Genomic DNA, 23987 nt, shown 5'->3' on the forward strand with positions numbered 1-23987 from the left:
GGAAAGGGATGGGGAGGCTCTTCGAAGAGCCACTTGCTCCTCAAAGAGGGAACCATTAGCCGTAAAGATCCGGGGCACAAATTGGCTTATTATGCAAATCTAAAGAACCCACTTTTTTGCGGGGCTGTCTTTCGTATAGAGAAGAAGCTCCTCTCTCTCTGCGCACTACGGTGGACTCTCAGCGCGTTTACCTCGGAAGGCACAAGAGAGACGTCGCCAAGAAGGGAGGTTAGCAGTGACGACGTTCAGTCTCCTCTCTTTGGCGTCTTTCCCCGCGCGCTCACGGCTGCTGCTGGTCGGCGTGGGGGTCGACACAACGAACGGAATATAAGCGGCCCGGCGTTTGCCAGAGAGCAGCGCCGTCCCGGAGGCGCTGCCCGTAATTTAGGGAGCTGTGGTCGAAACGCTCCCCAAGCGAGGCGTTAATAATTAACTCGGGGTCACAACCGGGCGCGCTGATTAAGGTGCGGGTGCGCTGAACGCTTCTTCTCGCGCCTGCACGCGTGTTCGCTCTGCTTCAGTTGGGGCAGTCTGAGGTTTTTCTACGCAAGGCGCTGTTGGCTTTGGATTTCTCAGAAACCCGTGGGTTTCTTTTTTGTCCGTGTTATGGAAAGCGGCCGGACTTTGGCGTCTTTGGCACTATTGCTTGAACCAGCACCAATCGGGGAACTCAGGGGAGACAGTTTTAAAGCAGATCATTATAGAGAGCGTAAAGTAAGCGCCAGCAGAACTCACCCGTGTAGGTTAATTTACTAAGAGCGAGCTGGGTCTAGCGTCGTATCTGTGAAAACATCTTTTTTTCGTTGTGGAGCATACTGTTTGCATATAGCAACATCATTATACTATAGAAAGTACATTATATTTTTTTGCCTTCAACGCCAGAGGCCATATTCGCAAAGTTTTCGTGCGTAACTGCTGTTTGCAATTGGCCGGCCATTAGTGCTAATAAATTAATACGTCCGTCGTGCATATATTGATACGCATTTACGAACGGCTAGAGCATAAGTATACGTTTGAATATACGGGGCTAGAAGCTTTGTACATCAAAGCCAAAGTTACTTCTCGTGCAATAATTAGCTGTCTCAAGCAAATGGATACTGCGTAGCTTTTCTTTTCCCTTGTATGACATCCTTTTTCCCGCATGTAAGACAAAAGCAATCGCGCTCTTGGAACTTAGCAGAGTATCTCAAATTTCACTGTTGTTGTTTCCACGGAACAATAAGGCTATCGTTAAAAGCGGTAGCTCTTCCCCACCCCTCCCCTTGGTTTTTGAATGTCTTCGTTTTCTCGTACTTTGCTATAACTTGGTGCTTTAATTGTTATGTACGTTACCCTTCTGCGTGTTATGAGACCGGGCGGGGAAACAGCTGCCACTCTTAAGGGACCATAAAGAGGAGGAGTAATTTGAACTGTATTAGTAGAGCACCCTTCTTCGAAATCAATGAGGCCTCTCTCATTAATAGAAGGTTCTTGGTAAGCCAGAAAAGACACAAAAGCGATAGACGGGTTGCGATGCCACGTTGAAGATCAAGCATCAACTTCACTTGACGTCATGTATTTTTGCAGCATCTACTCGGGTCCAATTACTTGTTTATTGGTAAAGCAGGAACGCATAGGACAGGTAAAAGGTGGGCCATTAGATTTTTAGCCAAAGGAAATGAAGCGCAGTCGAGGACGGCAGAGAATTAGGTGGCCTGATATTAGGAAACGCGCAGGCGCAAGTTGGAATCAGCTAGCGCAAGACGAGGTTGATTTCTGATCGCTAGGAGAGCCCCTTATCCTTTACTGTACATAAAGATAGACTGGTTATGATGATGATAATGATGATCATCATCATCATGATCATGAAAGAAGGAATGCATCGCGTAGAAAAGAGCCAAAGATTGAACGTGGGATATTTAAAAACTTTACGCTGCCACATGAGGCCAAATACGAAAGAAATTACACTGCAATCCTGAAGTCACATTGGCGTACCGGTGCTCAGGCTTTCACAGATAACCTTAACAAAAGTTATCGATTTCACGTAGGCACACTCGGCTCTCCATTCACACACTCTGTAATATGAACGAACCTTAGGAGGAGCCGAAGCACCTCTCTCCTAGATATTCAGTGTCCTCGTAGGAAGAAAAGTTCACTTGCGCTTGATTGTGGGGGCATGTTGCACACCATTCCATCTTTTAGCACTTTACGTTGTGCGTGAAATTCAAGACGCTGAAATAAATAATTGTTGATGTCACCAAGATCTTTACAATGCAGACATGATGATGATGTGCTACGTCCTGCCTTGCACCGCTATGATGGAGTTCGCATTGACCTTCTTCGGACGAGATAAAGGGAGCGGTTTCAGTTCTGTAAAGCCCCCTAGACACACAAGCTTGGTGCGGTGGAGACCATGGAGAACGGAAGTGACTTGAGATAACCTGCTTCATGCCACATCTTGAGTCCTAGGGCCTTTATCATTGGCCTGAACTGTCACGCTTTGCCAGCAAGATTGCCCGCAAGATCAGCGGACTCGTTGCGTGCTACGCACATATGTAAAGGTAGCCGCTGGAAGACGATGAAAAAATTGTTTTTTTTTCTTATTCTTTACCAGCGTGCACCGTACACTGAACGCACTTGTCAAAGGGCAACCCGCACTGTAGTAGCTGCAGTGTAGCTTTTCTAGAAAACAGACGGCAGCTTGCGGCTCTTGGGACTTCACGACGAACTACATGGACTTCAGCTTCCTAAGGGTGCTATAATGGTGACACGTTCAGATGTAGTAGAAGACGCGGCGTGGTCGAGTGTGGCTGCCCATGAGACACTGCTAACCGAGATAATATAATCTACTTGAATTCGGTCTGAGAACAAATTTAAAGCGTCCCACGCCAGTTTCGAGTGCAATGTACTGAGGCTGTCTGTTTTCTTTTTGAAATGCGCTAAATTGGCTACGAAATATTGTAATTCGCCCAGTTCATTTCACTGACTGCTTTCTTTGCAAAGTTGTTTGATTTTATTTATCTGGAAAAGTCGATAACATTATTAAAGATATTTAACCATGCAGACGCTGTCGCCGTAGAGCCAATGGTGTTTCAAGCGGCGTCTGCTTTCAAGCGTGAATGACAACTAAATAAAGATATTACTTTTCTTTTAAAGCCAAGCCCGTTGAACTGTTCTTTGATGATGCTACGACTGCTCCAAACTCGCTGCTAGAAAAGCTACTGCTGGCGAAATTTAGAGCCGATATTCTCAATTTACCTGTTTATCATGCGCCGTTTCTGAACCAAGTAGAAAATATTGTTTTGTTAATTTTGCAATTACACAACAACAATTCTTTCAAATTGTTTTTTTCTTTCAACCTCTTTTTACAATTTCGTCACCTTGAACCTTGCTCACCCATCGATAGCTTCGTCTTCCTTCATGCGTACCTGTCTCCTGCGAGGTTAAACTGCATAAAGCAGAAGCGCTTTATGTCCAGTTTTATCATCCCCACATCGCCAAGTGTTCTTCACAGAGTTTACCCACCACGGGTATGCACTTGACTCAGCTTCTTTTTTAGCCCGGCGCACACGCCTTACGTTATCTTATCCTCAGAAAGCTGACCTGGTGTCGAGATTTTGTGCTTAATTTTTATTTAGTTTCACCAGGAGCAACAGCCGTATAATCAGTCTAGCTTCGGCGCGAAATTTTTCGCGCACCCCTGAGCCGAGAAATTTCTTTTCTGCATGCAGTAAGCAAACTAATAAAGCTTATGGTTACACTTTCCTCCATGACATTCGACACGAATTATAAGATGTTCCATATGTTAAGCCTAAGCAGCCGAGTCCTGCCAGTCCCTCCTAACTTGACGGCAGGGAGCCGCCATTACCGTAACAAAGAAAAGCCTTGTGCAGGGTCCATAAAAAGCTACTATAGGAATGGGCAAGATCCCAAAAGGCGCGCCAGTACTGAAATGATGCGTTGCACCATCACCTGCGCTCCAACTTTCTGTGTATTCACCTGGTGCGCACTCGAGATAGCGGAATCCCGGTTTAACACGCTTGCCTAGGCAAACAAAAGAAACAAAGAAAAATCAAGACTATAAAAAAGAGCTCTAAATGACACAACCACGTTGCCCCGCCTCCCCCTCTTGTAAAAGTATGCAAGTGGCTCCTGGCTCACGTAACAGGTGCATGAAGCTTCGCCCACAGGCTCAGCGGTTCTCTGGCTACAACACTACCTGCTTCGTCGGCATTCCCGCTTGCACGCACGTGTGCCTCGAGACTCCATCGGCTGGCGTGCGCTGCCGGCATGTCATTAGTGCTATCAATATCCGCGAAAACGGACCGGCTCGGTTGTTCGTACCTTCTCATGAAGATATACTCTGCAGAAAACGTGGTGCGGCCGAGGCACCGCCGAAACCGTCCTCCATACGTGCACGCAAAACGTGCATCGAGCACTGATCTTATCCACGACTGGAATGAGCTAGGTCTCTCGCGTTTTGTTGCGAAAGCACCTGGGATAACTTTCATGCTGCGTGCGTGCTGGTTCCACGTCTTATGGCAAGCTATCAGAGAAAAACGAACGCACATATAAAAAACTTAAGTGGCTGGTATACTCACAACAGCGCCAATGTTTCGCTGACTTCGCAACAAACATAACCGCGTGCGCGGTCAAGCGTGGACACCGGAATTCACAGCGGCGCATGCGTAAACCGTTCCGTGCGGACCTGTGCGACTACAGTGCCGTGTGCAGTAGTGACGCAATCGCGATGAACGCTGCCGAACGATGCGGAGTGCCTGGTGGGAGGCAGTAGTTAATCGGCCGTGACCCGTGGTTATACACGCCCAAGTCATACTCCCATGAAGAAACTCGGGGGCTTACCAGTTTGGCACGTAAGCTATAAAAGATACAAAATAACAATGTCGTTGCGGGCACCTAAGGGACGTGATATGATGAAATCGGTTAGCCAACTTTTGCATAGACCTTCTTTATGGTTTTTTCATCTTTTGATTTCACAACTTCTCTTTCTTATCGCGTGCGTTTGAGAGCGGAGTTTTTTCAGAGTGTGTTCGTTGTTTAACCATTGTCTCCTTTAGTTTAGGCACAAGCATGTTCTATCTTTAAGTTCAAAGCGGTAAGTAACTGGCAGTGAATAACATGGTTGAAGTTAATGAACCCTCACCACAGAGAAAAAAAATATTGAATAAAGTTTATACCTTTCAGCAGGCAATGTTTCGCTGACCCTGGACAGTGAATAATACTGTCACAGAAATGAAGAAGCTGTGGAGCAGACTTTTGGGAAGAACTCTTACAGCTAAATTGTCAAGGGGAGTTCTACAGCTGTTTTTTTTTCCGCCGTGGTATGATTCCGTGGCATGCCGTGGTATGTTTTTCTGCCATAATACCGGCATGTGACTGCGTGCTCGCTATCAACTCAGACTCCCAAATTCTTGCTTTGAAACCTAATCATCGATATTCGTTCTAAAACAAGAGATGTCTTTCGCATGCCTCATTCAAAAATACAACAATTTTTGGCTTCTCACGTTGTGTCTTACTAGGTCCACGCCGAACGCCAAATAGGTCTTCGCGCGGCTGCGGCAGTGAAAGGGTGACGGCGTGGCCCTATGTAGCCACTCAAGTTTCTACAGCTAAGCTGTTGTAGATATAACGGTTGTTCAGGTTGGCATACATCTAAATATGATATTTTTAGCGCCTCCAATAGTAATTAGATAAACGAATTGTGGCAGAATCCATTTCACCAGGACTGTCGGCAATAATGCGTTATCATTGGATCACCATACCGACAAAACGTAGTGTCGCTAAATAACATGGCGACTCACAAGCGCTTCATGCAGCAACCGGACTCCTTCCTGCCTTTCCTTCTTATTTTACTCCTCGTCTTTGTAATCTATCTCATCTGGGTACACTAAAAGGTAGCATCAAAATCGAACGATAGCAGCTTTTTGAGCTTCATAGTAGTTTTGCTCTTTACTTTTCATAAGCACAGTGAAGTCGTATAGTTAGGCTTTAAAATAAGCAGTTATTAATACAAATATTATACATTATTACAAATATTTACACCTTGCCACTCACAATGTCAAGCTTCTAGTTTCGTTATATTTTTGCCTTTATTGTATGATTTCCCAGGCTTGATAAGTCTACCTTGTTGTGCAGTTGGCGCATGTGTCTCGACCAGACACGAACGCAGGATTATTTTTCGGAGGGGGGGGGGGGGGGCCCAACCCAAGATAACTTTTCTATACAAATGAAGGGGAGGGTACTTTACTAATATAAATGTGAATAATGCCTACCATTTGGCGCAAAGACGCTTAAAGCCGCAAGAAAGAATAGAAATAACATGTGTCTCACAGGTACGCCTGTGAGATACACATCTTCTTTACATGGCAAACACAGAACCACACCAAATGGACTCGCGCATGAAACATGCGCAGAAAAAACCTTTTCAAGAACAAGTTAAGAAGCGAAAGTGCAAAATAAAGATTTGTAGTAGCGTTTTTTTTAATTAGCTTTGTAACAATTGTAGAGAAATATATATTTACGGAACAATCACAGTTCTTTTGGATCCCTCGTTTACTGCTCTACCAAGTAGCAAAACCGACTCGAGTTGTTATTTGGAAAGTTGCGTAACGATGCGTGGTCACCACTTCCGTACAACCGCGTAGAGCAGAGGACGCTGCAGTTTTAGACGTACTGAGCCAACCGCGGAAGGTTAGAAAAAGACCCACATTAGCACAGCATCGAAGTGGTTATGTCACGCGGCACGACCGATAACTGTAGAAGCGTCATTCAAACTACACGAAATTATTCTCCACTTGCAGCGGTGTTTTCTCTCCTTCCTTTTCAATAAAATATTGTTGATCCATAAATATTTTCGCTAACAATTTTCGCTTTTCCTCCCTGTTTGGCTGTTGCCTTGGCTTTCTTCCTTAGTAGATCGTTGAATTTCTCATCTCCTTGCGATTCTTGTTTCCAGTTGTCAATTTTGCACGAAAAGTGCTGCACAATAAGGGGAAAACTAGACGAGGTAACGGGTGACAGTCACTGCTTATGAGTTGTACAATTATTCCAGGGTCTGATGATGGACGCTGTTTCGCAATATTTTATTTTCCACCTTATCTAACCCACATCACGGATATATGGTTCCGAGGATCTGCCAGCGTCGTGGCGAGCCGTCACTGGAAGAAATAAGGAAGCAAAAGGAAAAGTTAAACGCAACTGGCATTCTCTCCGGCCACAACTTGTTCCACGAGCATACAGACCAGCCAACTATGAACCGAATCCCTTTCCTGGCCCCTGGATCAGTCTAAACAAAGGTTGAACTAACGAAGCAACAGAGATGCGCGGAATTATTGAATACATGGTGATATAAAAATTGTGTTGGGCGTTATATATAAAATAAAATATGATAATTAAAACTATACACTACGCCTTGCCTATTGCAATAGATGGTGACAAATTAATTCATCTTGAGTTAATCGCGAGAGCACAGAATCTATGAGAAAACTGGCCTCCACACCCCAGGAGTAGTCGATAACTACCGCCATCCAAAAGGAGTGAAAAAAATTGACAACCATTCCACTTTGTGAGATGGAATTGCAGCGAAATCTGACGACAGTCAAAGCTCTCAAGCGAAAAGCAAAGTGCTTGACATCCGCTGCGGGTCGGCCTGAAGATAGTGCAACACCTGGCCGACCCCCGGCGGAGATGAAGCAGGCGTTAAGAACTCCCCATACGTGGGCCGATCCCGATGATATTGCAATACCGGGCCCACCCGGGGCGGAGGTGAAGCAGGCATTAAGAACTCCCCATATATAGGCCGATCCCGAAGATATTGCAATACCGGGCCCACCCGCGGTGGAGGTGAAGCAGGCATTAAGAACTCCCCATACGTAGGCCGATCCCGAAGATATTGCAATACCGGGCCCACCCGCGGCGGAGGTGAAGCAGGCATTAAGAACACCCCATATATAGGCCGATCCCGAAGTTATTGCAATACCGGGCCCACCCGCGGCGGAGGTGAAGCAGGCATTAAGAACACACCATACGTAGGCCGATCCCGAAGATATTGCGATACCGGGTCCACCCGCGGCGGAGGTGGAGCAGGCACTAAGAACGCCCGATACTTAGGCCGATCCCGAAGATATTGCAATACCGGGCCCACCCGCGGTGGAGGTGAAGCAGGCATTAAGAACTCCCCATACGTAGGCCGATCCCCAAAAAATCCGAAGTGCGCGTTATAGGTTCCCGAGTGCACAGGGATATGTGCCATTGATCGTAGACACTTTTTGCACTATCACCAGGATCGGCCCACATGATGATTTTTTCTGTCAACGGAGGCCACAAAATACTACGGAAGTTAATACACTGCTTTCGCTGTAAAAGACAGCAAAATGTTGACCGCCGGGTAGATTGATTTGTCGACGCTTTAGGAATGTGTGGGAGGAGTGGTGCCTTGGGCGGATGGGAGGAGGGGGTATACCGCTTAATTTACGGGGGGAGGGGGGCGCCCCCTCCCAGGCCCCCCCTCCCAGGGTACGTGCCTGGCCTCGACTATGTTCTCTAAATTGATAATCGTGCATAATGCCTCTTCTATGCTGCTATGAATTACCTGCTTAGATTTCCTTGTGTAATTTTGATGTATATTTGAGCGTTATGTTCTGACGCGTCATAAGTACGTTTGCAGGACTGTACCATTTATCCCTTATATGTAGAGAACGTGGTATTCTGCCCCAGAACTTCTACACCGCATACGCGAGAGTACGTTTACAAGCATCACGCCTCCATCGCAGACCTTTGCATTGATAGCGTACTGCTTCGGAGCATTGTGTGGGGGTGGCACATCTTGTTGATAATGCTAACTTATAACTTTATATGCTCTCAAAATCAACTTTTCGAACCACTTCGTTGGTAGCACGAGCGAGATTTCAAAATATATTTTTGTTTCCGTATGTGGAAATATTTTTTTCCTTAGAAGTCAGAAATATTTAATGGCCCTGTCCGGCTGCCGATTTCTTCGTCTGCAATGCTAGTGGCATTCCTTTGAATAAAATCTGAAGCCGGCTTCATTTTCAGCTGTTAAGTGAAAATTTATCTCACTGCTGTGCAGAGAGGGCAGTGTGCGTGTGGTTCCTCCTTTGTGCTCCGTGTTGAAGCGCTGCTCTTTCTGTGATAATGAACCAATTAGACCGTTAGTCAGCCCTTGCAAGGAATAAACAATACAAGAACGCGTGAACTACATATAAGCGTAGAGTGGACAAACGTGCCAGCATGAAAAGATGGTGGTGGAGGTGGTGGTAAGTAGGGGGGTGTAGGAGACAGTGGTGGCGGCTGTATTTTCTGGTTTCAGGCGGGTTGAGCTTGGTGATCGAGGCCATAAATTGCTCCACCTGAGCGTTACTTGAAGGGCCGCTGGCGTATATTAATCACATGTTTCACGAATCAGTGTCTCTTAATAATATAAGAAGGAGTGAAGCTACCTTGCAGGTCTACGACGTACTCTGGGACTGACGGCGTTGCTAGGTCTTACAAACAGCTCTTACGAACGAACAACTATGAACCACTGGTTCGTAGCGATGCATAAAAGAGGCTACTTGAGAACAACACGTGTTGTTCAGAAGCCTTTACGCACGGCTTACCGTTTTACTGCCGCCTCATCATCCGATGTCATTAGAGCGCATGCGTTCGGGATTCCACCAGTTGCTCGCAACCTGACTGCAATCAAGCTGAACGTATAAAGCAGCCTCACAAGTCACTGCCCGTGTTATGTGCGTTAACGCACAGGCTACCTAGAATTTGCTTTAATGCGAGAGCATTATATGCACCATTACGCGAAAATACGGATGGCTTGCGTCGCCACCGAGCGATGGTACCAAAATATGGCCGATAGCAAAAACGGCAAAAAACACGACAAAAATGGTTGCGTTGATGTCACACCTTTCAGGGAGGTTCTTGTAAACAAAGAAGACGAATGGCTTATAAGATAAAATGTGGTAAATTTCGTGTGGGTGCCGATGGAACCAGACAAGCAAGCTTCCCCGACACCACGGCGGCTCCATGGTTCTGGCTGACTAAAGGTGCGCCTATTGCGTGCGTCATTTCGCACGTCATGCCGCAACCACCTGTCCCACTAAAGGTGTGGCCTAGTGTACGCGTCATTGGGCACATGACAGTGCATCAAATGGGGAGGAGATGATGCCACGTCAAGAGTGTATAATGAGCACACAAATTGAGTGTATAAAATAAAACGCATTAATGTGCACCTGAACGCCTGAGAGCGGTCCTTCGAGTTGTGGACTCCTTGCAGGAAAGCGAGGGCGTTGAGTCGCTTGGCGCGTTTTCATGTGGCCTTACCAACGGCCTTACTGATGCGCCTGCGCGGACGAAGAAGGCGCAGGAAAAGATATTTCACCGAAGGGACGGTAATAATGCTTTCGCATTCTCACGTGTAAACGCTCTTAAGTGTTTCTGCAATTTTTTTTTATTCAGCATCTCTTGTCAGCGAACTACAATATAAGCAGACAACTCTTTTCTAACAGCGTTGGGAGAGAACCCACGTGCTGTGTTTCTCGTGCCGTTGTTTATCCACTTATTGCCGCTACGGTAGCCGGCAAGACTCGATGAAGGGGCTGCTCCACTTGAAGTTGAGGCAATATCATTAACGTTCCCAGCAAAACAAAAATAAGTAAATAACGATATAGCGCTAGAATACTCGGCGCGACAAAAATAATCATGTTTGGGGCTCAGAAACCATTAACTCGATTTTCTTAGCACGCCGTTTCTAGAAGGGGCATATGTGCCACACAAAGAAAGTTAAAGGACCACCTTTCCACTCATAAACCTGCAGTTTCGTACTATTGCTGTATTTAGTGACTGCTTTTTCTCCTTATACATCATTCTAGGGGCCTCGGGGTTGTAGTGCTATGTAGAAATGCTGAATTGCAATATATTTTGCTCTTATTTAATTTATATCTTGACATTTCTTCTTAGCATACGTCAGTTCTCGTTTGCTTGCCTGAAGCAGTTAGATGCAAGAAGATTAGGCGTTAGGTGCAATGCGTCTTGTGGATGGTTCGTGCATACTTGACCATTACTATTATTATTCGATATGAAAACATATCTACGATGTACAGAGGTAAAAGGAGAAATAGCAGGGTAAAAACACAATGCCTGCCTGCTCTTCTGGCACGTGGAAATATGAATAAAAGAAGGAAAAATGAAAGGTAAAAAAAAAAACACACCTATAATCGCTCATGACCGTGTTGGCCTAGATAGGTCGGCGTGCAATTCTAACCGTGGCTTGCTGCCGGATGTTTACGGCAGCTTCGTAGGTAAGTAAGCAGTCTTCGCTCTCTTAGGCCATTCGTGTACTACGGACGCCACTCGCATAGATGGCACGACGTTTGTGCTTTTGTTTTGATGTTTTGTTGAGTAAAACCAGTAGAAAAGTTTACAAGAAAGGCGAAAGAAATAACATGATTGTAGGTAACAAAGACTAGAGTAGAACAATGACAAACAATAGAGTACGGCAGATGTAAGAAAAAGAATATTGGTGCCGCTCACGACTAATTACAAGAAGAATGCCAAAAATAAAGAAAGCTGAAGTCTCACCACACACACACACACGCACACGCACACTCACACGCGCGCGCGCACACACACACACACGCACGCACGCACGCATGCACACACGCACACACACACGCACACACACACACACGCACACACACACACACACACACACAGACACACCCACACACACACGCAGACACACACACCCATACACACACGCAGACACACACGCACGCACGCACGCACACACGCACGCACACACACACACGCACGCACACACACGCATACACACGCGCGCGCACGCACGCACGCACGCACGCACACGCACACACACACACACACACACACACAAACACACACACAAACACACACACGCACGCCCGCGCGCACAAGAGGAAAGTTGTGCTGAAATCATTGACGATGATTGTCAATGTAAACATATAGCTGAACGCTTCTACAACTCTGTCCACTTCATCAAAATGAGTAAATAAAGAGTTCTGGAGTATTACGTGCCGAAACCACGATTTGATTATTAGCCACGTCCTAGTGGGGGACTGTGAATTAATTGTAACCTCCAGGAGATCCTTAACGTGCCCTAAATGCGTGGTGGACGGGCATTTTTGCATTTCGCCTCCATCGAAATGCGGTCGCCGATGAAAATAAGGAATACCCATACATTTTCGAAATCTATCTGCACTTGTGTAAATCACACTCACTGCACACTAAAAGTAATGAGCTTCTACAGAGGATTAACAATATGATAAAATAAATTATGTAGGAGAAGGATGCGCTTGAATGCGCATATCTGTTGCTATGAGGGTATTTGGGTAGCGGTTGCTATTTCACGGCGCGATTCTCTTGAGAACAGAGCCGTTAATCAGCTCATCTGAAAGCGATACTATAGGTCGCTATCCATATAAGCTGATGTGCTAAATGTGTGTCTCCAGCAGCGCGAGCACCGTCGAGGAAGGCGACTTACATCCGCCTCTCTCATCGCTGGAGCACTCTCTCACTGTTCCCACAGTAGTAGAGGGCAGCGAGAGAAGATGAGGGCTGTCCTTCCCGAGCGCTAAACCATGTGAGCCATCAGACGCTCCCGAACACTCATTCGACAGCACAACACGGTCCGCATCTCGGCTGCACAAAAGCACATGCCCTTTGAATCAGTGCCCTCCACCTGGCACCGACCACCCCAAGAACGTGCGAAAAAGCCAGAAAAAGCGCTTTAAAAGTGCGAATTCCCTGTTCTGTGATGAATCGATGCTATACGAAGCACTTTTCATGTAGCTGGCTAGCAGTATACTTGGGGGGTTTCGCAAAGCGTTACCAGACAGACCAATGTTCTCGTACAAGGGGAGCAATTGCTTGCATAGAGCGAACTATGTATGACGGTATCAGCAAGACGATGCCGATTACGTGATTACTGATTTTCAGCACTCCGGCGAAGAAGCGTTACAGCCTGTTCCATTACGAGTGCGACCGATATCAAAAGTGGTAAATGCTCACATACCTTCCACGTAGCTGCTGCGAAAAAGGACTGGAGAACGTCGACCGATCCGAAGGCGGCGCCAGGTATACACCGGCTCTTGCATTCTGCCACGAGGGAAGAATGCAAGAAACTGACATGTTCTCGCTTTTATGAGGAACTTTTTGTTATGCTATGTGACTCACACAAAATACAGTCGCAAGCTTGCCCGTTATTTGCGCGTGTCATTCCTTAGTCTGTAATAGATTCGGAACTCGCATGCACGCGACCTGGCGCGCGCTGTTTCTCACCTGCTACTTGACCTTACGCATACGTCAATTGTGTCTAAGAGGTAGTTGTCGTTGGCACTTAAGAAGCATGCGTGCGATTTTGGCCCTACACGTTATCCCCAAGCTCTACTCATTACGCTAAATCTTAATCGTTAGACCAGAGCCCATGCTCGATTCATCCAATGGACAGCCGATATATTTTTTAACTGAAGCCGGTAACGATGGGAGGCAGGAACGTACTCGCCTATACAGAAAGTTGGCTTTGTGAGCCAAAGAATGCTACGGGTTAAAAATGCTATTACCGAATGGCCAAGTCAGTTTCTTCAAGGAGCTGCAATCGTCCACGGTGGCCGCATTTCGATGGGGGTGCAATGCGAGAATACCCGTGTATTTAGATATAGGTGCACGTTAAACGATCCCAGATTGTCCGGAGTCCCTCATTACGGCGTGCCTCATAATGAGATCGTAGTTTTGGCTCGTAAAACCTCATAATTTTATTTTAATTTTAAAAGACGCAACGAGCCTGGTCTGGTCTAAACACAGTGCCGTTGGAATATAGACAGTCATCGAGGGTCTTACACTGCACACGGCTGATAAAGCGGTAGTCCTTCAATAGAGTCCTACGGCCATCGAAAACTTACAAATGAAAAAAAAGAAACTGGGCGAACTGGGAAACGCGCTCCACAAAACTTTCTGTATGTTCCCACATGTCTACCTGACTCATTCTCGGCACTATAATATTTAAAACAAAAATAGTAATTTTTTTTCCGCGGTAATGCCTCCGCTACTATTAAAAATGTAATGGAAGTCAATCAATTCCTGTATCAAATAGGAGTAGGACGTTTTCGGGAATTAAAAATTACCACAGACACGCTCTGGAAGTGTGATCGTCCCTCAAAAGTTTTTGCGAGAGAACTTGGGCAACGTACTCCATTTTCACTGTTTTATACGTCAATCAATCACGCACATGCATGAGACTGTGTCTCTCATGTGTTCCGCGTAGTGAATTGCTTGCTGAATGCGTGGCTTTATCATCGACATCTGTGCCATTTCACCTCGCTGTAGGTTAAGCTCTGGCGTAATATTCAGTGCAAACCAAGTACCTAGTCGAAGCTTCTTTAATATCCGCGGGAATTTACAGGAAACTTCGTGTTAATTTCAAGCAACAACTTCAGACCAATTAGTGACTTTCGTTGCCGACCGAGAACATCTTAGCGCTTTCTTGTTTCTTTAGCTTGACCGAGTCTTAAGCGGGCTTTTAAAGGGGAGCGCACGATTGCTACTCAACGAGGCAGCCACTGGATGCTTGCTAGAAATTGCAGAATATTTTATCGTAAAGCATTCTCGTATAAGCAGCTCGCCGAGATAGTAGCGCGGTCACCTTGTGAGGAACATCAGTGGTTCCGCTTCCTTCGCTGTGTGCACTGTGAGCCAAGCGCACGACAGCGCACTAGGAAAGGTTTGATTCGCTTTCGTAGATATAACTTTCACATTTCCAAGCTTTGAACGTTCATCATCATCACCCTGGCTACGCCCACTGCAGAGCAAAGGTTTCTCCCATACTTCTTCAACTACCTTGGTCATGTGCTAATTATGGCCATGTTGTCCCTGCAAACTTCTTAATCTCATCCGCCCACCTTACTTTCTGCCGCCTCCTCCTACACTTCCCTTCTCTTGGAATCCAGTCCGTAGCCCTTAATAACCATCGTTATCTATCTTCCCTCCTCATTACATGCCCTGCCCCCCCTCCCCATTTCTTTTTCTTGATTTCAACTAAGATGTCACTAACTCACGTTTGTTCCCTCACCCAATCTGCTCTCTTCTTACGACAAAACGTTACACCCATCATTTTCATTTGTCCTCCTAACCTGAATGAGCCCTATTATATCCCATTTAATTCCCGCTAATTCCTCCAATAACACTACTAGACTCCCCTCACTAGATAACGTTCTAGCGTTGAGCGTTGCCAGGTTCAGATTCTAATGGCGACCTGTCCGGATCCAGATAACTTTCTGCTGCGTCACAGGTCTGACCGCCGCCGTGGTCAGTTGCTTCGCAGCTGCTGAGGACTGAGGGCCGGAGTTTGATTGTTGTATTCATATAGGAGGTTGTGGCCAAGTACTGCACCAGGGTGGCCAATCCTGCTCTGGTGAGGGAGTGTGTTACCGGTTCTGTTCACCGGGATCAGGCCGCACTCCAGGCCTATCTAAGCAATTTTATCAACGCGCGGATTTTCTTTAATCCGGTGGGAAATTGCGCAGCACCTGGACTTGAACCATGGTCCTCTTGCACGTGAGGCGGATGCTCTACTTCTACGCCATCGCTGCGCAGCTCCACCGTTACGTGCTACATAATCTGTGCTAATGGCGCCACCAAAAAGGTCGAAATAACATATTTTGTCCAAGCGTACCGCAACGTATTAATAAAGTTGTAGTGCACTCATTGCGTCCTGTATTCTGCCGTAAGGACTACTTACAGGATACTTTGACTGTTCATTTTTCTGTGTTAAGTGAAAGTTAGGAGCATCTATACCTTAGAAGAAACGTTCGCAAGCCCGAGATCACCCCAAGTAAGTTAATATATTGTATTTTGTACGGCTAGTTTTGGCATTGCTTCTCGCAAGGTTTCGAGTCGTAACATCACGAAGAATATGGTGGTCACGCGCTATCAAGACAGTGTACGTTTTGAAACTAATTCTGGCTCTCTCGTTTGCCTACTATATGCTGCTACTTGTTGTGAGGGTCGATATAGCAGAATAGTTCACTACCGAGCAAGCCGGAGAGAGCTTCAAAACGTCGCAATGTCTTGCTCCCAGTGACCACCTTCTGCGTCATGACATCACGACACAGAAACCTCGCGGAAAGCAGTACCAAAACTGGGTCTCAAAAAAGCTAATATCTTAATTTATTTGCGGCGCTCTGAGGATGGCCAGTACGTCTTCTAGGGTTTCGCAATATAATACCTTCATTTACAGTAAAAAAAAATTATGGTCGGAAATATCACCTCAGTACTCTTTTGAAGCGTCGCTAAACAGGAACACCAAATCGTTTTATACTGATAACATGTTCTTTCCAAACTCTACTTTTGTTGATTTCACAGTAATCGGTTGATTACTATAAGAGAAAATGAAGTTTAATGTTCCGTATCTTAAATTTTGTGCCGAAACCCTAGCTCCGGTACGTCATTCTGACGTGATGGAGTTAAAGTGTTCGCACGCATTTCAGCCCTAGCGGCTCAGTCAAATTTCTTGAAGATTGTTTAGTTTAGTTTTTTTTTCCTCTTCTTGAATACACTTCCCTTAATTTTTGCCAATAAAAATATATATAGTTCCCAGCAGACGCGCTCAAGAGAGAGAGGGAGAGAGAAATAGAAGGCAGGAAAGGCAGGAAGGTTAACAAGACGCACGTCAATCCGTGAAATGACGGTGAGCTGGTGCGATAATTTCAAGATGGGGTGGCCACCCTTCTATTATTATTGCGTCTTTTTTGTCGGACCCATGAAACCTGTTGTTACGGCAAGAGGGGCTCTTTTTTGTATTGCAGGGGCATAACTTAGTAATGAAGCTCAAATAACTATTTTCTTTAAGGTACCTTTATTGTTTCGTTTTCAATGCACGTAGATATTCACAAGACCCACGTGCTCTGTGCATGTGCTCGTCATGGCCAAGAAGGTCAATTGCTGGTTAACCTCATTGACACACTTCACCAATTTGCCGCTTTTTTCACGAGGTGGTGAGGCTGCCGAGGTGTCGATGAGGGAGATGGCTTTTGATCAGGCCGCAAATGCTCCGTGTGCGAAATTATGGCCTTACGGCCTCTAAACATGTACGTTCGTCGGTTATCGCATTTAATGATTTGGTTTACGTCCCCTTTCCGAATCATCTAAGCATCAGCGTACTTTTACAGCGTAAGCTGTTATGTTTTCATTCCTACAGCCGTTTCGGGTGACGATATTGTCCGCGCCGCTACCACCGCCACCGGTGTCCGTCTCCGATTGCGCCAGGAATGAGGGAAAAAAAACCTAGTTGCTGCCAGGACTGAACCCGAGCCCTCTGCGCAGGAGTCAGCTGCTCTACCACTGCACCACACCAGTGTATGCTAGCTGCTGCACTTAGCCAAGCCATGTATAACCTCGCAAAGCTTAGCAAAACCTAACAACACTTAGCAAAAGCTGGAATTAACTGCGCTGTGACCCAGCCTTGAACCACTAGTGCGAACTGTCCAAATTTTTTTTTGTTTGTTACCCGTTCGGCTTTAAGCGAAGTTTGAAGTTGAGAGAAGGAAGGAGGGGGCGCGTCTCAGAGGAGGAGCGTAGGCGGAGGTGATCTGGGTTCCCTCCTCTGGCACTTCCTGCGGACTCCCTCTGCGCTATGGGTGTACCGGATTCTTCTGGTGGTCAAGAGGTCGAACGCCCAGCCAGAAAGACGCAGCAGCGACGCAAGCGGCGGCAAGCCAAGCGCGAGTCGACCGACCCCGAAGTTGTCGGCAAGCGCCGGGCACATGCTGAACAAGACCGGCAAAAGGCGTGGGCTAGGCGTGGCCAGGAGACTCAAGAAGAACGTGCTAAGCGACTTGCGAAAATGCAGGTGTGTCAGGCAAGAAGGCAGAGCTTGGGAACTCCGGAACAGCACCCATGCGTTGGAGCGAAACCTTTGTTCATGAAGCGAAGCATCACTATAATTTTTGAGGTTGTGTGTATTTTGTTTAAAATGCTCTGTCAAGTAATTCTCTCTTGCGAAACTCCTGAGTGTTTTTGTCGTGACTTCCCGTCGTGCCTCTGGTTCGCGGTGTATCAGGCGTGGGTCTATCGGTGGTCGATGGTAGAAACTTCCTTAAGTACATGCAGTGGGGGCTTCTTTGTCGTGCCGTTCCCTCCGTTGTGACTTCTGGTACAACTTGTCACAGAGACAATCTTTGAAGGCCACACAAACTTACAGTGCGACTGTAGCTGGGATAAGGGTCTCGGCCAAGGGAAAAGCACCACCTGCGCGCGCTATGCGAGCTCGTGCGTGTGTGACTGAGATTCACCAAGGTAATATCTGCAGCTCATAAATCATTAAAGTGAGCAGTTTGTATCTCGCTATCTCTCTTTCACTCTCTCTCTCTCTCTCTCACTCATATATATATATATATATATATATATATATATATATATATATATATATATATATAAGACGACGGGTTTCGTGGCGCGACTACACTTACATTCATCCTGACGAAGGCCGGCTCTCCGACCGAAACGTCTGTAAAGATATATGCCATAAAGTTCGTCTCTTTCTGACTTTTTTGAATTATATATATATATATATATATATATATATATATATATATATATATATATATATATATATATATATATATATATATATATATATATATATATATATATATATATATATATATATATATATATATCCAGAGCGAGCTTTGTTTGTATCAAGCATACCATCAAGCTGCTTGACCTTCCACTGCTCCATGTGTGCGATAATTGCAAGTAATCATCACCAGCATTCCAAGTTAACTGGTTGGACTACCGCACAGAACAGAATGAAATGCCATAGCGCATGCGACGAAAAAGAAAGACACGCTACCAACAAACAACTTTACACTTTAATGGTCAACCCGCGATATCCTTTACAACCACTGTTACAGGATGCAGCAGTTCCAATCTGATAATTACAAAAACTCACTCTGGCTCTAAAATTTGAAGGGATAAAACAGCTGAAGGTGATTGGGAGATGCCAGTGACCAAATCTTCTGACTTGGCGATGCCTGCGCTGACATCGTTCGACTATAAGAAACAATATATCCGCTATAATGGGTACAATTTCAAAATCAGCCTGCTGCTGGCGATCCTCAACCTAATGATGAACCAGCAGTATGTCCTGAAACGTAGGTAAAGCTGATGACTATATGAGGTAAGGTTTAAAAGAAGGAATGTAATAAAACGAGGGTGATTTTTCTGCTTACTTGTGCCTTTGAGCACCGGTGCACGGTATTGAGCCAGGAACCTGGGCGCTGTGCTTACAATGCATGTTTCTGTGCTCCTGGTGCACCGTGACACTAAACGTTTTTTTTTTTCCTTCTGCTTAATGTTGGTTCAAATATATTGTTTTTTTTTTACTCGATTTACATATTATGTGCCTGACGGCTGCTCGCACACTCAAGTGGTGATAACGCGATTCTCAAGACGTCACCGCTTTGCGTAAGGGGCATCATCTGCTCGTACATTATATACACTTGGGACAGCACGTTGAACGGAATGACGATTCAAACAGGGCGACGTGACTCTTGCATGTTTCGTCTTTGCTCATGGAGGCCACGTGGAGAACCGTCGCCGCATCAGGCGGGCATCGTTCTCAGATCGTACAGCACTGCTCGAAGCGTTGTTTCCGTGGCGACGTGCCTCGTCCACTTCACGTGCACTCAACGCTGTCCCGAGTCTCAACATTACGAGACCAAAAACACTAAACACCGGCGCGCAGAGTTCTTTATGTCTTTTTTTCTTTCACCCCAGGGGAAATCGAAGCGCATCACCCGCGTCGCAAATGAGAAAGAAGAGAAGACAGATAAAATAAAGAGGTAAAATAAACAGGAAGGAGTGCGTCTCAGGAGTCGCCGGCATCTGTCGGGTGACTACTTCCCCTGCAACAACAGCGCGCATGGGTGTACGGGCGCGTAAACCCGCTAGCGTGTCTGCAGCTCGACGCGTTTCACGGGCGTGGTTTCAAGCGCTAGTATAGTGAGTGCCCCAGCGTGGAAACAAGTGCTCCGTAGCCCTTATCACTCCCGTCGCGAGGCGAACCGCCCCACAGTTCCGGATCACTCGGCCAACACCTTCGCTTAGACCCCAGACTCCACACTTGTCACCACCGGGGCCGCCACGACAACCCCGTTGCTCGACGCCTGGCACGCTCCGCGGCTGTGGTGTCTCTCCGGGTGTGCGTCGTCTCTCCTGTCACGCACGACACGGCGTCGAGTGCCGTTTTAGTTTGTCACAACGTCCGGCTCGTCTGGGTGGCGGCCTGTCGCTCGTCACCGGCGCCTCGAGCACACCTGGAGACACAGTGCCACGGCGAACAGCGTGAACGGCGCCGACCGGGCGCACATGGCTGCCGACGGGTGCTTGCCGTGCTGCATGGCTGCGGGGTTCTCGCCTGCGAACATGGGGTGCACACAGAAAGCGCGTCTCAACGTCAGGTCCTGTTGCCTAAATACGCACATATTACCAGTTGTTTCGAAGAAGAATCGAATCTGTTATGAAACGCTAACATTTCAAGCAATGGCTTTGTTCCCAGTGGCAGAGATTTGTGTGATAAGGAGTGGCCATTATACCCTTCACAACGTTTATTCATTTGATGCTTTCGTTTAGAGTCCGTTGCCTTTATACGCCCGCTACCTGGCGGGCTACCGGCCATCTGTGTTCCCTTATTTTCTCTATTACCGACGCTGTAGTATATAACGAAAATATTATTAATTCCAATTTAAATGTATAGTATTTCTTTCCCAAGTATTACTGCAGCAAATCGGCTTATAGTAAAATTTCCGATGCAGCGAATGTTTACGTCAGTCAGCACTGGTCTGCACACACTCGCTATTTCCCGAATCTGCATGTTCCGAGGTAATGCGCAATCTCTGTAGCCATGTATTTCGACCGCTAGACGTGACTCAAGAGAAGATCAACGTAGCGAAATTGTGGTGTATCTTTATTTCTGATGACTGCTCTCATGCTGTAGCAGTGGTCATCCCTGGACAATGCATAAATCAAACGTAATGCGATGCATGCCGTTCCTATCATTTCTGAAAAGCATGAAAAACTGGTCAAAAAGTTCACGGAAACTCCAGGAGCGCATTTTCGTCTACATATCGAAACCCTACATTACCGTGGGGTCCACCTTGAATAAGAAATGAACACTAGAAGACAACTTGACAGACAAAAATGTGTTTTGAAGTACGTTTCTTTGATATTACGCCGCATTGGTGTAGATATTGAGCAACGACGGTCATGAGAAAGGAGAAGACCAATAAAAGAAACGAAGTCTATCGTAGCACTCTTGTGCAGTGCTTGATTACATAGTCGGCGCCTCTCACGTAAAACTTCGGTTAGAGTGTTGGGTTAGAGGGTAAGAAAAACAAAAAATAACATAAATATTTGTCTTTTATCAGTGCCGTTCTAACCAGAACCGGTGTTTTGGCTGCATGATGAACAGGTGGCAATAGTGTACATCTATAAAAATAAAAAAAAAGGATAGCGGAACATAAAATCTCTGGGAAAAACAAGGGGCAAACTAGGGGTCAATGTGAGCTTATTGTCGGCGTGCAGAGTAGGAGCCGAGCCGGTCATTTAGCTGTTTTAGTCGGAAGGTTCTCGTTGAGCGAGAAAGCTCCATAGCACTGTCGCCCCGCAGCTTATGGTAGACGCGTTATCTCGTGTTCCGCCTGTGTCCAACGGATACTGCTTGAATATAGCTACACTTTTATACAAATATTCGGCTTTCTGGATCAATGCAATTGCTTGTATTGCACGCTGCTTGCAAAAGCGTTAAGACACTGTGGTCGGCCCTGTTTATGGCAACGTTTTCAGCGTTTGGTAGAGTTGCAGTGATAAGTAACTCTGGTCTTTGACGGGTGGTAACGTGGGCACAACGAATCCGCAATCAAAAATCAGCCAGGCATGTCAAATCAATCTGTGTATTAACGATTTTACTGCTCTAATCAGCTTTAGCTAGGTATCGGCTTATGCCTCTAGCATTGCGGCTGCTTTGAACATTGCACTAAAAGTCACGGCAATAAAGGGAAAAACAATCTTCAGGTTTTTACTTGGGTTCGAACCAAAAATCTCACAGCTCCAAAGTGCGTGATTTTCTACTGCACCAGTGCCGCTTTGTATTTCCAACGAAGAAAAGTTGCATTTTGAGCTTATTTTCTGAGTTATCAAAATGATTTTAACGGGTTGCGATAAAGATAATACCTCAGAATATGGAATCTTTTGTTTTTGCATGATTGAAATTAAGCCTTGAAAACACCCAAGGGCTAAACGAGCAAGCAACACCCCTCGTAGTCTTCTCCCATCTCACAAAGAAAAAAAAAACTTGCTTTATTGCCCTATTGTGCTCTGAATATGCATTAATGGGTCACATAAGAGTAGCATAAAATATAAAATTCTTTCTTTATTTATGATATCCCTTCATATAGCATAATGGAAGAATTCTTTAGATTTTGAAATGTGTTGTACTTCATTGTATGTATACCTGTCATCAAAACTCCACCCTCGAATTGCGTCATACACTGCCTTCGTCCTAGTGAAAGCGCAGCGTACTTATCTCACACTTCGAATCCAATTCACTAATTTACCGCTTCACTAAAGCTTCCTTTGACATAGATTCCAGCATGTGCAGTGGATCTCTATTCTCTTTCTTCACCAAAGATCAGCACAGGAAGTGATTCATTTGAGCTGCTAGGTGATACCGGCGCCACAACTATTTGCAGAAAAAAATTCTAAACGCCAAACAAACTGGAAAAGCAGAAAGCATATGAATCAGGCGTTTGGAATTACGCTTGGCATACGAAAATGTTCATTTCTAATCACGGTATTCGATTGTGAAGTTTATGCTTCGTTTTCGTCTAATATAATTTTCGTCTAATAAGTTGTGTGAGTGCGCCTAGTTGAAAGAAGACTTATACTTTTAATGGCTTCTTAGTCGCACCTTGAATTTCCTGCCATTAAGCCACCCATGCAGGAGTACTCTGTTCGAATGTCTTGTTTTTAAATGAAAAAAAAATCCTTCACGACAAGATTACTCGCCCTAAATGTATCATGGCTGCACAGGTAGAACACTTGCTGGATGAGTATGTGATCAATTTTCCTTTTCTTTCTTTCTTTTTTGTTATTTTTGGAGGTAGACGGCTTTTTAACCAACAGGGCTGCGCTGGTTTCTGAGCTGGTAATAAATTTTTTTCTCGCATGAGTGCAACGTTTTTTTCTTCTTTCATTTCTGTTGACGAAGTCTGCTCTGCATTAGTCGACAGGAGGAGGCATCGTGGTGATGTTGCGTTTACTTTTCTCAATAATTCAACCGCCACATCAGTCAGATGTATTTGAGCAGTTTAATAATAGACCGGCTTCGAGTCCCTGCGCGTCTTCTTTTTTATCTTTTTGTTTTTTTTAAAGACGAAATCCTTATGTGCCCCAAGAAGCGAAAAATCCGGTGCCCGCCCGGCGTTATCATCCAATGGTACCAAAACCAACTTGACCAAGTGATAAGGTCACGTTCTCGGCGCTGGCCTGCTGCGGCTCGCACTGCAAAATCGCACGGGAAAGTACAGTGAATGAAGGTGAAAGATTTAAGGTGAATTAAAGTGGATTAAGCTAGATTACGGTGAAGCAAATTCTATTAGAGTGGATTAAGGTTGGTGCGAATTTGGGTGACCTAAACAGTGAATTAGGGCGACCTAAACTGGTTTAAGGTAGATCAAGGTTGGTACGAATTAGGGCAAGGTGGATGAAGGTGGATATTTAAATTAAGATGATAACTTAGACAAGCCCTCATGATTTCGCATTCAAATCGCGTAAGGGTATTGAATGACTGTCAGTTTTTTTGTTAGTATCAAAATAAAAAGGCGATTTAAACGCCTTTAACGCTGATGGTTGCTGCTTTCACGTAATGGTAATAATACTAAAAT

At 45.6% G+C, this 23987-nt stretch overlaps 1 protein-coding gene across 2 annotated transcripts in view; it reads right to left on the minus strand.

Annotated features, from left to right (window-relative positions):
* Positions 1 to 18892: 18892 nt before the first annotated feature.
* The window catches only part of LOC142571623 (igLON family member 5-like), a 423151-nt gene continuing 418056 nt past the window's right edge, over positions 18893 to 23987 (minus strand). Inside the window, exon 5 of one of the 2 annotated variants that reach the window (XM_075680131.1) lies at positions 18893 to 20461. In XM_075680131.1, the coding sequence (XP_075536246.1) occupies positions 20340 to 20461 (122 nt within the window). In that variant the 3' untranslated portion in view covers positions 18893 to 20339. The remainder of the gene's footprint in view (positions 20462 to 23987) is intronic. The other variant, XM_075680133.1, reaches the window with a different exon arrangement.

Source organism: Dermacentor variabilis, chromosome 2 (genome assembly GCF_050947875.1).
Source record: "Dermacentor variabilis isolate Ectoservices chromosome 2, ASM5094787v1, whole genome shotgun sequence".
Taxonomy (NCBI): domain Eukaryota; kingdom Metazoa; phylum Arthropoda; class Arachnida; order Ixodida; family Ixodidae; genus Dermacentor; species Dermacentor variabilis.